Here is a 14,492-nt window from a genome sequence, read left to right on the forward strand (position 1 = left end):
CCAAAGTCAAATGTCATGGAAAACCTCCTTCAGCAATTTCCTTGCAGTAAATACAGGAAGTTGTAAGTCACTGTAAAACACCGGCTTGCTAATTTTTTCCCGTTAAACTGGACAATTTTTACCTTCTGCGGGTTGCACAACCCCAGCCAAGTGAGATACCATGTGTTTCAGAGCACTCTACAGAAAGGATCACTTCTAAAAGCCCCAACAACTTCCTATCCTCATCAAAAAGGGCATAAATCTGTCTCATCCACTTACAAATATACACAAGCAACAACAACATAGGGGAAGAACATTGCAGGACATGATGTAAGCAAACCTTACTCAACCCCAGTCAGTTGTGAAACATCAAGCAGATCCAGGACACTGTGGCTTTAAATGATTCAAAGGAAATCTTGTGTTTCTCTTACCCAAACATTTTCCCCCCAGCGTCTCTCTCCTCCCCTAGTTTTCTCCTCTCCCTCTCTCTCTCTCCTTCCTCCCTGTGTTAGTCCCTCTCTCTTTCCTTTTCTCCTCCCCCCCTTCAGTCCCTCTCTCCCCCTCCCCACTCCAGTTTCTCCCCACGTCTGATTAAATGAGAAGGAAGTGTGGGAGTGGTGGTTTTGAAGCTCTCCCTTTAAGAGGCAGCCTGCAGTGACGAATTGTTGAAATTGCCATTGCAGGATGGCATTCCGCTATAAATTCATTGTTCCACCTCCTCTCATCTTCACATTTCTCTCCCTTCTCCTCTTGTTCACATCGACAGACTGGGGATAACAGCCACAATTAGCAAAGGAGAAGTTGTTTTACGAGATCCAGGGCAAGTTTTTACCATCTCACCGGCGACGATCCAGACTTTTTTGGCGTGGGTGTGTGTGTTTCTCCTCCTCTCGCCGGACAAAAGGGGGCAAAGGAAGGCAAGGCGACGGCCGTCGGACCCCCGCTGCCCGTGCTGATGCTGCAGACGTGGAGGAAGCGTGGAAAGTGCTCCAACTTCTCCGCCCGCCGGGGCTGAGCGTTTGCCTCCCGAGCGGCAGCTGGTGGAGCAGTGCGGGGTTCTCCTTCCATGTGCTCCCGGCTCTTCCCCGCAGAGACACGCAAAGTTCACACGCGAGCTGCCTTTGTTGACATTGTTTTTTCCCCCCCAGTTCCTCCCCCTCGCACTCGGGGGATTTTGCCCTCCTCTTAAGCTCCTGCGTTGCTCTCCGCCGGGCGCCTTTTGATTGTTTGTAAGGAGAGGCAAACATGCTCCTGAAGTTTGTTTCCCTGCTGCTGGCTGCAGAGTTGCACTTGGCTGCTGCCAAGACCGGAGCTCCAACAGCAGCAGCAGCACCTGCTTATGATAAAACCCAGCCGCCTCCGGGAGGAGCAGCAGCCGCCGCCGCCGCCACCCCGCAGCTGTCCCGCACCAGCGGCCTGGTGCAGAGCATCGACCAGCTCTACTCCGGGGGTGGCAGGGCGGGCTACCTCCTCTACGCGGCCGGCAGCAGGTTCCTCCTCGACCTGGAGCGGGACGAGCTGCTGGGTCCGCGGGCCCCCGGCCGCCGCGGCGCGGCTCGCTGCTACTACCGCGGCACGGTGGACGGCAGCCCGCAGTCGCTGGCCGTCTTTAACCTGTGCGGGGGGCTGGAGGGCTACTTCGCCGTCCACCACGCCCGCTACGCGGTGCGGCCCTTGCGGCGGGCCCCGGGGCCGGCCCCTCAGCAGCTCTACGGGCCCGGCTCCCCGCCGCTCCCGCACCTCTTCCGCAAGGACCACTTCAGCTTCCAGACGCTTCCCCCGCGCCCCAGCTGCGAGACGCGCGGCCCCGGGTTGTCGGCCCCGCCGCGCCCCGCCCCCGGGTTGTCGGCCCCGGCCCCGGCCCCGCCCGCCGCCGGGCGCAGGAGCAGGCGCAGGCGCTCGGTCTCCAGAGCCCGCCAGGTGGAGCTGCTGCTGGTGGCCGACGGCTCCATGGCGCAGAAGTACGGCAAGGGCCTGCGGCACTACCTGCTGACGCTGGCCGCCATCGCCTCGCGGCTCTACGGGCACGCCAGCCTGGAGAACCCCGTCCGGCTGGCCGTGGTGGAGGTGGTGGTGCTGGGCGACAAGGAGAAGGGGCCGGAGGTCAGCAAGAACGCGGCCGCCACGCTGAAGAGCTTCTGCAAGTGGCAGCACCAGCACAACCCGCTGGACGACCAGCACGAGGCGCACTACGACGCCGCCATCCTCTTCACCCGGGAGGTAGGTGGCCTGAGGTCGGGGCAGCCCTGGCCCGGCTCAGCTCAAGGAGGCCACAGCGACCAGGGAGAGTGATCGCTAGAGTGCTGGACTCCAAGGCCTGATGGGACTCTTGAGATCTTCCAGTCTGACCGTCTAGTCTTGCCCAGGCTAGAAAACTTCCCCCCACATAAGTCCTACAGCATCTCTTTTAGGAAAAGCTCCCATCTTCATTTCAAAAGTTTTTCAGGGCTGGAGAATCCACCATGACGCTTGGGAAATGGTCAGTAGTTAATTAATGAGCTCATGGGAATAAGGGGACTTCGAAGTAGGTGGCGTCCTTTCGAAAAGGAGCCCTGTCTGGACGCACCGCATTTCAGCGCTTCATTAGTAAACTTCGAAATGGCCATTTATGTGGCCATTTCGAAGTTTGGGGCACTTGTAGACGTAGCCCTACTGGAGCAAAATAATACATGAATGATTGTGACCCATTAAGATTAGGAAAGCAGAATTAATTGGTAGATGACTCCTTAACGAGCACATGACTTCCCAGTTTAGCTGCTATAAATTACCATGGTATTCCCAGCATGAAAGGAAAATGGCACTAGACCTGTTGGAATACAGCACTTGTGGTACAAAAATAGGATTTAAAATATGTAATCAAAGCCACACTTGCTAAATACAACTCAGTTTGTGGTAGAGCATGTAGTACCCTGTTATCCATGCAGTGAAAAACTGGTCTAGCCAAATCAAGGTCCAATCCTGCAATTCTCATCCATGCAGAAGTTTGATGCAGAGCCTTAATGGCATTGCCATGTATATAGTTAAAGGACACTGTTCCTGAGAACATGTAGCATAGTTTATGCAATGCTCTTCTTCTGTGAAAATATCGCTTTCAGTGTTTTGCTTTCTTTCTTTCTTAAGTAAGAAAAGAAGTGTGGGACTTTCTGTTAGTTTGATTTCTTTTGCCTTGCTACCTTGTGGGAGGCTGCCAGAAAGGATTCTTTGCATGGCTTGTGGAAGCAGTTCCTTCAAAGGACGGAGGAAGAAAAAAGCCAGGCTTAGTTTGTATAGCCCAAAATACTTGAAATATTTAGGCTGTGCTCTGTCATCCTAAGCTTATGCAGCATGTGCTTTCTTGTGGCAACTGAGACCCATCCATCTTGTTTGTTAAAAGCTATATCAAATCTCCATTTAAAACAGACACCCTGCTAATCACAGTTGGAAGGAGAGGAAGCTAACATTGTATAAGACTGCACTTGTTTTTGACTATCAACCTCGATGTTGAATAGTGATTGTGGGCCAAACTGCTACTTTCACAGTTGTCTCCAAGTATACCCATTCATTTCAACATAATTTATCATTCTTCATGCAAGTAAAGGTGGTAGATTGTGGCCCTAAACTTCCGGATGATCACTAAGGACTGGGCTGCTTTGCATATATTGCTCCGTTAGGTTACTCATCTTCAAAGGGGGATTAGTGGTGGTACAAGCTCATCTGAAACATTTACTTGAGATGAAAATTTCACAGCAAAATGCAAAAATCACAATTTCTGCAGTCTGTTTGATCTTAGTGATTATAGTAATAACATACATATGACACATGAGCCTTCATGTAGAAAAAATGTGCACTATCCCAAGCAGAAATATGTTCCAAGAAAAATCATTGGTTGTGGTTTGCTTAGTATATGTTTTTGATAGAATTAACTATTTGACATATCCCTCAGTTGAATTGAGCTGTGCTGATTTACGTCAACTTAATGAATTGCTGCACTGATTTGCACCAGCTGAGGATCTGGCCCAGTATTTTAAACTCCTAGGAGTTGCCTCACAGCTATATTTGCTGGTTGAGAAAAATTGTAAGTATTTTCTTACTGTGTGCATTCCTGGACTGTTTTTTAAAGGACTGTGCTGAGATACATACTGCTTCCATTTGTTGGTGTTAGAAGGTTCAAAATGAATCTCAGACCTCAGAATGTAAACATGAAACTGGTTAAAGGAGCAACAAGTGGAAAAGACATAGCTTTTAGAAAACAGTCCTTTGTTAACCCCAAAGAAAGATTCTCCACCCTCCACTGTTTTGTTTCTCAATGAGAAGCATGAGGATCTCACTCTTACAACTGTGTTTTGAATGTGTGAAGGAGGTTGCTTGGCAACTAGACGCCAAGCCCTGGCTCCATGTTTTCATGGGCTCTGAATGCTGCTGTGCTAAGTGTTTGTACATCCAGATGTCTTCTCCTAAATGACTTGTTTTTTTCAGGCCTGGAGCAAATCTGTGAGATACATTTTCCGTCTGTTTATAAGCCAAGGCCACCTTGAACTTTGCGTCTGTGTGTCAACAGAATAATATTGGCAATTCATCTCTCAAACTAGCACATTTCACAAACTTGAAATAGCTCGTTATACATCATCAGTGTGTACATTAAGCATGCATGGCACTATATAGCTCTCTAGCATAACACTTAACTTAATTTTGGAAGGACTCTTATACCAAAACACTTACATTACACACATCAAAGTCTTTTAAAGACAGCCTAATCTTGCTTGAGCATGAAAGTGCTTTCAGGATCCTTTCCCTTTTTGTATTATGAAGACAGAGTAGACATAAATGCTCACAGCACTGAAAGCGCTGATGAGGGAGTGTCAGACTAGTACCAATCATTAATATTAGGTTTTTATATTGCAGCTAGTGCTTATGCAAGCTCTTTTTAGGCAGAATTCCTATTTTGCTGCATGCTTCTTCCTGCCCCCACCTCAGATGAAACCCTCTCTTCCAGGGGATATCATTGTTAGGAGTGTATTGTTAAGAGTTTATAGGTGGGGAGTGAGACAGTGAAGTTTTGCACGGGCAGCAGTTGTTCTTTATATCACATAGGTTTGTGTAGTTTAAGGACAGGGCAATTTCCCTAGTGCGTAAAGTTCCTAAATATTTTAATATGAGCCTGTGTAAAATTCCCCCAACCTAAATCATTCAAGACTTAAGCTAAACTTGAATGCAAGCTCCCGGAGGTGAACTACTGAAAACATCTGGACAAAATGCCATTCTCTTCCTTCTCTGTCATTCTACCCTGAATCAGTTGGAAAACTAAGACGGACACTTTTCACAACAAATGTAGGCAACTAGACCATGGAAAAAGTCCTTCATAAGTACTGGTCATTGTGGTCGTACTGTCATGCTCTGGCTTTAACAAAAAAAAAAAGTTCACATTAAAGCCAGAGACCACAGTCTTGCCCTTTTCCACATAGCAGTTATATGGGTCCTGCTGACGTGATTTAGTTAAACTATCAAGCTGACGGTGCTGTGAAATTTTAACAGGAAGCATTGGATTATCTCAGTTCAGAAGATGATCACTTAATTGAATGGAAAAACCTGCTTTCGTTGGCTTTCATTTTTTTTCCTTAAATTTTTACCATCTCATCCAAATTACTGTCCTTTGTGAACATGTGGTCACCGTCATTGTGCCATTTGCCAGTCGTATATTGACATGGGTTTTTGATGTTTAATCTTCAGTGTGACTGATACTTCTTACGCTGAAGGAATTACAACATTTGCTGTCACTCTTAGTCGAAGAACAGTTCCACTGACCTTAATATAAATATAACATGTTTGTGTAAGAAATGTTATTGGGGAAAATAATACGTGGAAATCTTATGTAGATGTGAGCACACCATTGCAATATTTCACAGGATTTGTATTGATTTCCTCCCCACCCTACCTAAAATAAAAACAAACTAGGCCTAAGGCAGTTATGCACAAAGTTCTAATTATGCTCTAGATTACCAATTTGATTGTCCCAGGCCCTTTTTTTCTGGCACATCTAGAAATCTTTTTAAACAGCCTTTTACAGCTCTAACCTGCACTATGAGGAATTGTGTTTGATAAAACTGAAAAGCAAAGTGTGTGAGGTTTAGCTACTGATGGATCAAAAATTGCATCTGTTATGAGTCAGCTTATTCTAAGATTTACAACTAGAATCAAAGATTTTTCAAGTAAAGGAAGTTACCAATTTCAGTAGGGAAGCCTCAGTTCTCTTTATTCACAACAAAATCACATGTAGGTGGCAAAAGACGATACTTTTTTGATGCACTTAAAGAATGCTGAGAAAATTTGGCATTTAATGAACTGTCTAACTGCTGATATTACAATGCACAGTTCATTTTTCCTAAATCATTTTCTTACCAAGCCTTTAGAGTACCATCTATTGTCTCTTGTATAGCGGTTTCATTTCCTATTGATACATCTTTCTGAAACTACCATTTATCAAGGACAAAGGGTGGATAGTATTCTTTTTTTAGAAACAACAAGAAATGTTTATTCATAGAACTTTCCACCACTATGTAAAGATAATTGAGTAAAAACTCTGATGAAATAAGACATATGAAGGACCATCTAACTCTTGAAATGAAAGCCACACATTGTGTAGAAGTAATACTTGGAAACTAACTAAAAGTATTATATGGGTCCAAGCTTGCTTAGTGCTTTTGAGGCAGTTTGAAAAATTGAGCAAGCCTGCAGATTTATTAGGTTACATCATTACAACAGGGCTTGATTTTAAGCACAAGTACTTTCCAGGTGCAATAAAAATCTCCAGTATACTCCTATCAACTTTACTTTAGGAGGGTCTGAGATTGCCTCTGAGATATCCCAGGGAAACTAAGAATTTTATTGATACATGCAACTACACATTTGTAGTCAATGGGACCACTGCTGGGTATATATCAGGACAAAATTTGTCCTACAACTTCAGTCAGCAGAAGTATAACCAGACTCAGTCAACTGCAAAGACTTGGATGTATACTATTAAACAAAGATCACGTAACTGGGGGAGTGGGTAACAAGTTGAGGTAAAGAGTATGAAAGCAATGTAACTAAGAACAGTTTTCTCTGAACCATCATTTGGTAGGATTAAAAATGCACAGTGTGTACAAATCTTCAGTAACACAAGTTACATAGGCCCAGTCTGAACAGCAAGGGAGAGGCAGGGGAAGAGAAGCATAACTGAGATCGTGAACTGAAAACACCATAGAAGTGCGTGTCTAAAAGTCTGCCTGTGTTAATTTTGACAGTGATAGCATTTGCTTAATTAAGTAAAAAGAAGAAAAAAATGCATCCATACACAGATATCCTGCTTTTCAGTTGAGGGTAAATCACTGCTGGTTGTATGTAAATATGAATCACCAAAATCCAGCCAACTCATGTCTGATTCTAGTTACAGCCATTGTAGAAGAGCAACCTCTAGTCACACTTTCCCAATACTCATTCTGCACACAGAAGCTAAAACAGATAGCAATTCCAATCCCCACACCATAAGCCCTTATTCCTCCTTTTCCCCCCTCACCCCTCTCATATCCAACTCGCTGCCAAAAGTCACAGACTGAGCCTGCAACATAACATACCATACTCTTTACCCTTCGTCCTCATTGCCAGGCTCCTATTGTGTCACAGGAATGGATGGCCCAAATGACAAAATTTTTACTACCACCCCAATGTTGGATCCGTGGGCCTTCTCTCTACATCCACAATTTCTATTGTTCCTTTCATCCCTTCTTCTTTTTCTCATATAGTGGCTTATGATCACATTGTTCATTTCCCTCCCTCCTAATAGTGTGATACCTTAGGAACACCATGGCTTGAACACTATGGCATTTTGGAGTAATTTATCTTCTTCCTTGGGATTTGCCAGTCATGACTAATGCATCTCATCAGGGCCTCAGTCTGCCTTAAGTTCTTTTAAGATAAGACATCTTTCAAGCCTGTTTTATTTTGGCTAAATTTAAATGTTTCAGTGGTGGGCACAGTACAGACAGTTGTTGATCTATTTGGCTATACGCTTAATTGTAGCATGGACTGCACTTCAGGCAAGTACTGGAGATGTGGCTACGTTTTTTGAGTGGTGGTGCTGAACTTCTGAAAACCTTTGTGGTGTGCATGCAATCTGTGGTGTCAGCGGCATGCCCATATTAATAAAATATTGCTGCATACAGGTGCCCTTGCATGTCGTAAGCAACAGGTATATACATGACCCAAGGTATGTGAAATAATATCTTTTATTGGACCAATTTTTATATATATCTGTATCTTGACATTCGTGGAAATTGCTTGGTGAATACCCATGCACCACTTTGGACGTTTAAGAGTAACAGTTCATTTAGTCAAGTATTGTACAGCAATTGCATGATTTTTAAGTTGCACTTAACTCACATTAACACAAGTTAAGCACAACTCAGAATCCTGCCCCCCCCACCATCTCTGCGCGTGGTTCTGACTAAACCCGCAGCAGGGCTGCGTGGCCCCAGCTCAACTCCATCCCCCAGGCCTCCCTGCAGCCCTAACCCACCCCAGGCTTAATCCCCCTGCCCTTCTCCCACTGCCTCAGCCCACTGCCAGGCTTAACCCTCCCTAACTGCCCCCCCACCACCACCCCAGACTTACCTATCAAAAGAAGTTCCAGGTGCTCCTGCTGCTTCCCTCACTGCAGAACCTATGTTCTGCCAGGGAAAAAAGGAGACCACTGTAGTTAATATCTCCGTCATCTCTGTAATGAAGTTAAAGGCTCACTAAGGAGAATTCTGCCTGCAAAGATTATACCAGTATAGTTAAAACAGTACAATGTCCATAAAGTGGAAACACTTGTCAGCCGTGTCAAGCTCACTTCCAGGAGGCTGCATGATTTTTTTTTTTGCGGCCTGCAACTAGATGTTGTTAAAATATCTAAAAGTGTGGCCTGCTCGATCCCACATCCTTTTCCGGCATGCATGAGCTGCACGGGCCGGGACAAACATCAGTCCCATCTCCTCAGGCTTGTCCATGTTTGTTGCACGCGCATTAAAACCCCAGGGAGCCGAGGGGGCATTAATATGCATGCATTAGACGCAAACAGCTTAAGGAGGCAGGATAGGTGTTTTGTCCTGCCGCTGCTGCTCATATGTGCCAGAGAAGGGTATGTGACTTCTCTAAAGAGAGGGATGGTGAAACCCACGTTGGCCAAGGCAAAGAGGGGTGTTTGCCTGGGGCAGCGGCAGGTAGGGAGCCGCAGAGGGGCAGAACAAGGGGTGTGAGGCAGAGTAAAACGGAGGAGGGCATGGGGCAGGGTCCAGTGCATGCCTCATGGCGCCTGGGGGCCAGTGCAAGCCCCAAGGAGCCTGGAGTCAGTGCATTGGGAGCTGCACTGGGATGGATGGCAGTGCAATCAAGGCTGCACAGCTGTGGGGGTAATACAAGCCCCAAAGAGTCTGAAAGGGATAGAACACAGTGCAATGTGGGATTGCACTGTAAACACCAGAATGTCTGAGAAGGAAGTGCAGAGAAGTGGAGGGGAGGGGGGGCTAAGAGGGAAAGGGGAATGCAGTGTTTCTCCTTTGGGGGAACTGAAAGGAAATCTCCTTCCCAAACTTTGGACAATAGCCACAGAGGCTGTGAGATCCTGACCTGGCCTCCCTCCCCATCACCCCTTCCCTTACTGGGGGCCACCCAGCCCTGCCTCTCTCCCTGCTGCCTCTGTGCAGGAAAAAATGCTGGATTGTGATGTCTTCTATGGCCCACTGAAAGGGGGTGAGGGAAAGGGAAATCTCTAACCTCCATGTGGGGAGAGGGGCTGCTCTTGGGGCAGAGGAGGGGTTTCACTGTGTTGTACCCACCCTGTACAAAGGTGAGATGAAACTAAATATCAGCCAAAGTATCATTCGTACCTGGTCACAATGATTGACAAAGCAAACTCTGTACAATGGAAACGTTCTGACTTAAATGTGCCCTTTGTGACATAACATCAGGGACAAGTTCCAGGGGCGAGCTGGTGGTGATCAGTTTCTCTATGATCTAATCTTCATTCTCTGTCTGTACAGCTCCATTCCCCTCAGATACCACTTCTTTAAATTAACTCTTGCTGTTCCTTCCAACCATAGATCTCAAAGCCCATTCTTATTCATTCATGTTGGTAACTTACAACTTTTCTCTGTCGTAGGTTATTCTCACTTTGAGATGATGAAACTGGCAGCAGAGTGCAGAGCTAGCTGTAGAACACAGGTGTTGTGACACCTGGTTTTGTATGTTCACTACAAAACCATCTGTCCCTGCTTTTTTTGGAGATGTTTTGGCTTCTCTGCTTTGGCTTTTCTCCCTGGTCTGCTTTTATTATCAGTGCTTTCTATCTCTTTCTTCCCTAACTGGGAGGTGTCAAGTACCAGAGAGGTAGTCCTGTTAGTCTGTATCTGCAAAAATGAGAAGTCCTATGGCACCTTAGGCTAGGTTGATGCTGACCTGTACTGCTGGCAACTTCATGCTAATGAGCAATCTCACAATTGGAAATGGCTGCTCATTAGCATAATCTTGCAGCTAATTTTCATAGCTGCACGAGATCTCCCTGCTGGTAGAGGCTGCTGGTGGTGGTAAAAAAGCCATATAGACGTGCCTCTGCCAGCTAAAACTCCCTGTTGCTAGCCCCTTATCCCTAACAAGTCTAATTAGCTGCACAGTTATGCTAATGAGCAGCCATTTGCAATTGTGAGACTGCACATTAGCATAAAGCTGTCGGCGCTACAGTCAATGGAGACCTAGCCTTATAGACTAACAAATTTTGGAGCATAAGCTTTTGTGGGCAAAGACCCACTTATATTCAAACAAGACCTGAAATAATATAATAAAATATACCTAAAACATAATCTATAATAATAAATAATTAGGACTTTCTGATAAAACTACGTTTTCTTTGTTGAACCAAAAAGCTATCATTTTTCATTTGTGTGGGCCTCAGTAAGCTTTGAGTTTGACATGTGTGATTTAAGTGGTGTAAGACCTAAAACAGCATCCACATTATGGGGTTTACTATAAAAATCATACCCCTTAGCAAAACAGACACATTGATGCAAAACCAGCAGTAGCCATATGTAATGTACACTTTCCTCTCCATCTCTCAGCAGTTTGTTGGAGATCCAGGTCAGGATAGGATCTTTTCTGACTTGAAGCTTTCACCTGACATAAAGGCAACTGTTTAGGGTAAGAACTCACAAGTAACTAGATTCTTAGTGGAGTAGAACTACACGTTGAATTTCTCAAGTCTGGCACTCTCTCATCTGGCAACAACTATAATCTGGGATGATTTTAGTGAGCAGGATGTCAGTTTATCACAGGTGTGGCCGAGTTTCCCATGATCCCATAACATTTGTTTACAGCCACCAGTTATGGCTCTCTGTGTTCAGTGCTGTTACTTAGCTCCAGTTTATCCCTAAATATCATCTGAGAGCCCAGTGAATGGTGGAAGTGCAAATCATTGTAGAATGAAGCTAATACTTCTTCACCACCCCTTTTGTCTGTTTATCTATGTAGATCTTCTAGGCAGGGTCTGTCTCTTAACTATGCATGTGTATAGCATCTAGCACAATAGGTCCCTAATGTCAGTGGGAGCCTCCAGACACCACAGTAATCTATTACTAAACTTATCCAACTCTGCTCCATCAATGAAAAGTTTCCTGTTAACTTTAATGGGCATCAGATTGGGCCATCATGCTTTTAAAGTGCATTATGATCCTTAGATGGATGTCTAAAGGAGTATGATTATTATTATCCTGCTGCTGCTGTTTGCAAAGGGCCAGTGACTGCAACTTGGTGTTACCTCTGAGTGTAAAAATTTATTTTAATGATTTTTTTCCCTTTCTTGGCAGGATTTATGTGGGCATCATTCATGTGATACTCTGGGAATGGCAGACGTTGGGACCATATGCTCTCCTGAGCGCAGCTGTGCAGTGATTGAAGATGACGGCCTCCATGCAGCTTTTACAGTGGCTCACGAAATTGGTATGCAGTGCCTTTTCTGTTCCCTTGCCAAATCAAACACTTATAACAGCTGCATTAGTAACCAAAATACTTCACAATTAATTCCAGATTTCCCTGGTTCAGATATACACTTGGGGATTAAAGCTGTATACATGTGCACTTCGGGGTTAACTAATAAGAAATCTGAAGGCAAGTGAAAGCACACAGTAGGTGTTTCCTTTCTGACAATATCATTTTTAAGCAGTTGAATTGAAAATTCAAGAGCTGCTACTGTCCAAAAATGTCAGTACATGGCTCTGTGAGAGTATTCGCCCTGCCTGTTATGGTTTAGTTGCCTCTAGTATACACACAGTGTTAAGGAATGTACTATAGAATCACTTACTGGACTTTCCAGGAGCAATCATTCTGAACATTCACTCAGCATGGTGTTTTATTGTCTGCTAAGTGGACTGAAATAAGCTCCCATGGAATGGGCAAATGCTGATATTATTTTCACCTTATTAACATTCCAATTTTATGGTGAAATGCAATATTAAAATCAGTTCTGAAATAGCTGAAAACAGTATTTTTAGGTGCCAGAGACTTAGTCTCAAAAATCAGTCACCCATGTGTCAGCTCAATGCTCAGCAGGCAAGAATTTACCCTAAGAAAGTCACTATATAGCCTTTAGAATGAGACATTTACAACTGCATTAATGCTGGAGGAGGAGTTGCATACTTGTAAGTTATGTCTGGTATGATATATTCCTTGAGATAGATTGTTGACACCTTTCATTTTTACCATACCAACAGATTGCACACTATGTTTCAGATCTTCATTTTCCTCAAGCATTTATATTATCATGGTTGTTGGAGATTCATTTTGTATAAAAAAACTATTAGCGTTGCAGTATGAACAGTAATGGAAATGGAAAACATACATATTTTTTAACATTCTTGGCAGGAAATAACAAGGTAAGGGACTTTCAGGCAGTGCCAAGTTCTGAATTGCCTTGTACCTCATGCCAAACCAAAGTAAAGTTTGTTTTGGGAGTATCATTGCACTAGTTCAGTTTTCAAATAGCTAGCAGGTAGGGGGAAAGAGTGCCATTCTAAGGATATTAGACACAGGAATCAAAAGTTATTTGAGCTGCCCTCATGGTTTTCATGTTCTAGATCTAGACTCCAGACTCTCCATGAGACACACACAAGTAACAAGGAGAAATTAACCCACACTCCTGCAATGACACAGTGAAATGAAACTACAAATAGTTTAAGCTGAGTCGTTTACTGTTTTAAAAAAGAAAAAAAAAACACCCTATAAATGATGTCCAAATGGATCCTGATCCTGAAAGTTCTTAAACTGGGGGGTTGGAGTCATAATAAGAAATACAGCTTTTCTAGCTCTCCACAGCATTGGTAGAGGGCAGACAATAAAAAAGTGTCAGCCTGCCAGGGTCATTGTATTTATCTGCACTTCCACAGGTATCGAGCAGTCTCAGCTCTTGTTGGCTACAGATTACTGTTCATGGCCAATGGGAGTGGCCGGAAGCAGCGTGTACCAATAAAATAATACCCCACTAAACACAAAAACTCAGATTCTAAGCTAATAGCCTGTTTTTTCTCAACATAAGATTTTGAGAAGGGGGGTGGTATCCTTTCACAGAATGGGTGGGTGGGTGTGTCTGTCCGTGCATCCTAAAGGGGGAGACACTGGGAAGTGTGTGTGTGACTGAGACAGAGACAAAGTAGGAAACTGGTTTAAAAAGAAATCCACTAACATTACTTATTTTAGGTACACAGATGACAGAAAAGGATGAAAAATAAGTGTGGTGGGGCTGTAGTTAAACTCTTTGGGAAAAACTCTGACACGCTTAAGATGGAGGTTGAATTCCTTCCTACAATGCTGAAATCGTGTAGTTCCTTTTTGCAGGAAGGGAGTAGTTTTAATTTTATAGTAACAGTCATTCAGCGGAATGCACATAGCAGAGCAGAAAACACCCTCAGGACAAGGATATTCTAAGTATGCCAAAGCTGGCTGGTCTTTTTTTTTTTTTGTTAAGGAAATTGGGTAAGCAAACTCGCTAAGAAGCAAATCCAGTTGTCTGTCTGCATTTTTTAAGATATTTTGTTGTGTTACCACTTGAGAAACCAAATGTGATAACTAATGAATCTGCTCCTGTGAATTGTTGTACACCCTCAATTTGTACTGAATTCAGCGTGGTTTGAAGGCATCTGCCACCTTACAGAAGGCACTGGCCATTTTGCAGGCTTGTGTCCTTTCTTAGGAAGATCAACAAAATAATTGGAAATAAGGATCAAATCCATGGCCAAGTGCACAACCAAGACAAGTGAAATCAGTAGAGGACAATGAACACAAAAGGAGAAACAAAACAGTGGAGTCTTGAAATAACAAGTTCACTTGAAATAACACACAGTTCACTGATTAGCAGACAATGAGTTAGATTTAGAGAAGTTTTCATAGCAGGGAATTCAGCAAAGGTGGGCCTCAATTTTCTCCTAGTCATATCAGTGTAAACCAGGAATAATTTAATTGAGCCCAACGAAGAA

General features: G+C 44.1%; 1 protein-coding gene across 1 annotated transcript in view; it reads left to right on the forward strand.

Moving 5' to 3' along the window:
* Positions 1-527: 527 nt before the first annotated feature.
* ADAMTS5 (ADAM metallopeptidase with thrombospondin type 1 motif 5) overlaps positions 528-14,492 on the forward strand; it is a 49,603-nt gene continuing 35,638 nt past the window's right edge. Inside the window, exons 1-2 of the mRNA XM_074997296.1 lie at positions 528-2,199; positions 11,832-11,964. Coding sequence (XP_074853397.1) covers positions 1,225-2,199; positions 11,832-11,964 — 1,108 coding nt within the window. The 5' untranslated portion in view covers positions 528-1,224. The remainder of the gene's footprint in view (positions 2,200-11,831; positions 11,965-14,492) is intronic.

The sequence above is a fragment of the Carettochelys insculpta genome, chromosome 1, assembly GCF_033958435.1.
Source record: "Carettochelys insculpta isolate YL-2023 chromosome 1, ASM3395843v1, whole genome shotgun sequence".
Classification (NCBI taxonomy): domain Eukaryota; kingdom Metazoa; phylum Chordata; order Testudines; family Carettochelyidae; genus Carettochelys; species Carettochelys insculpta.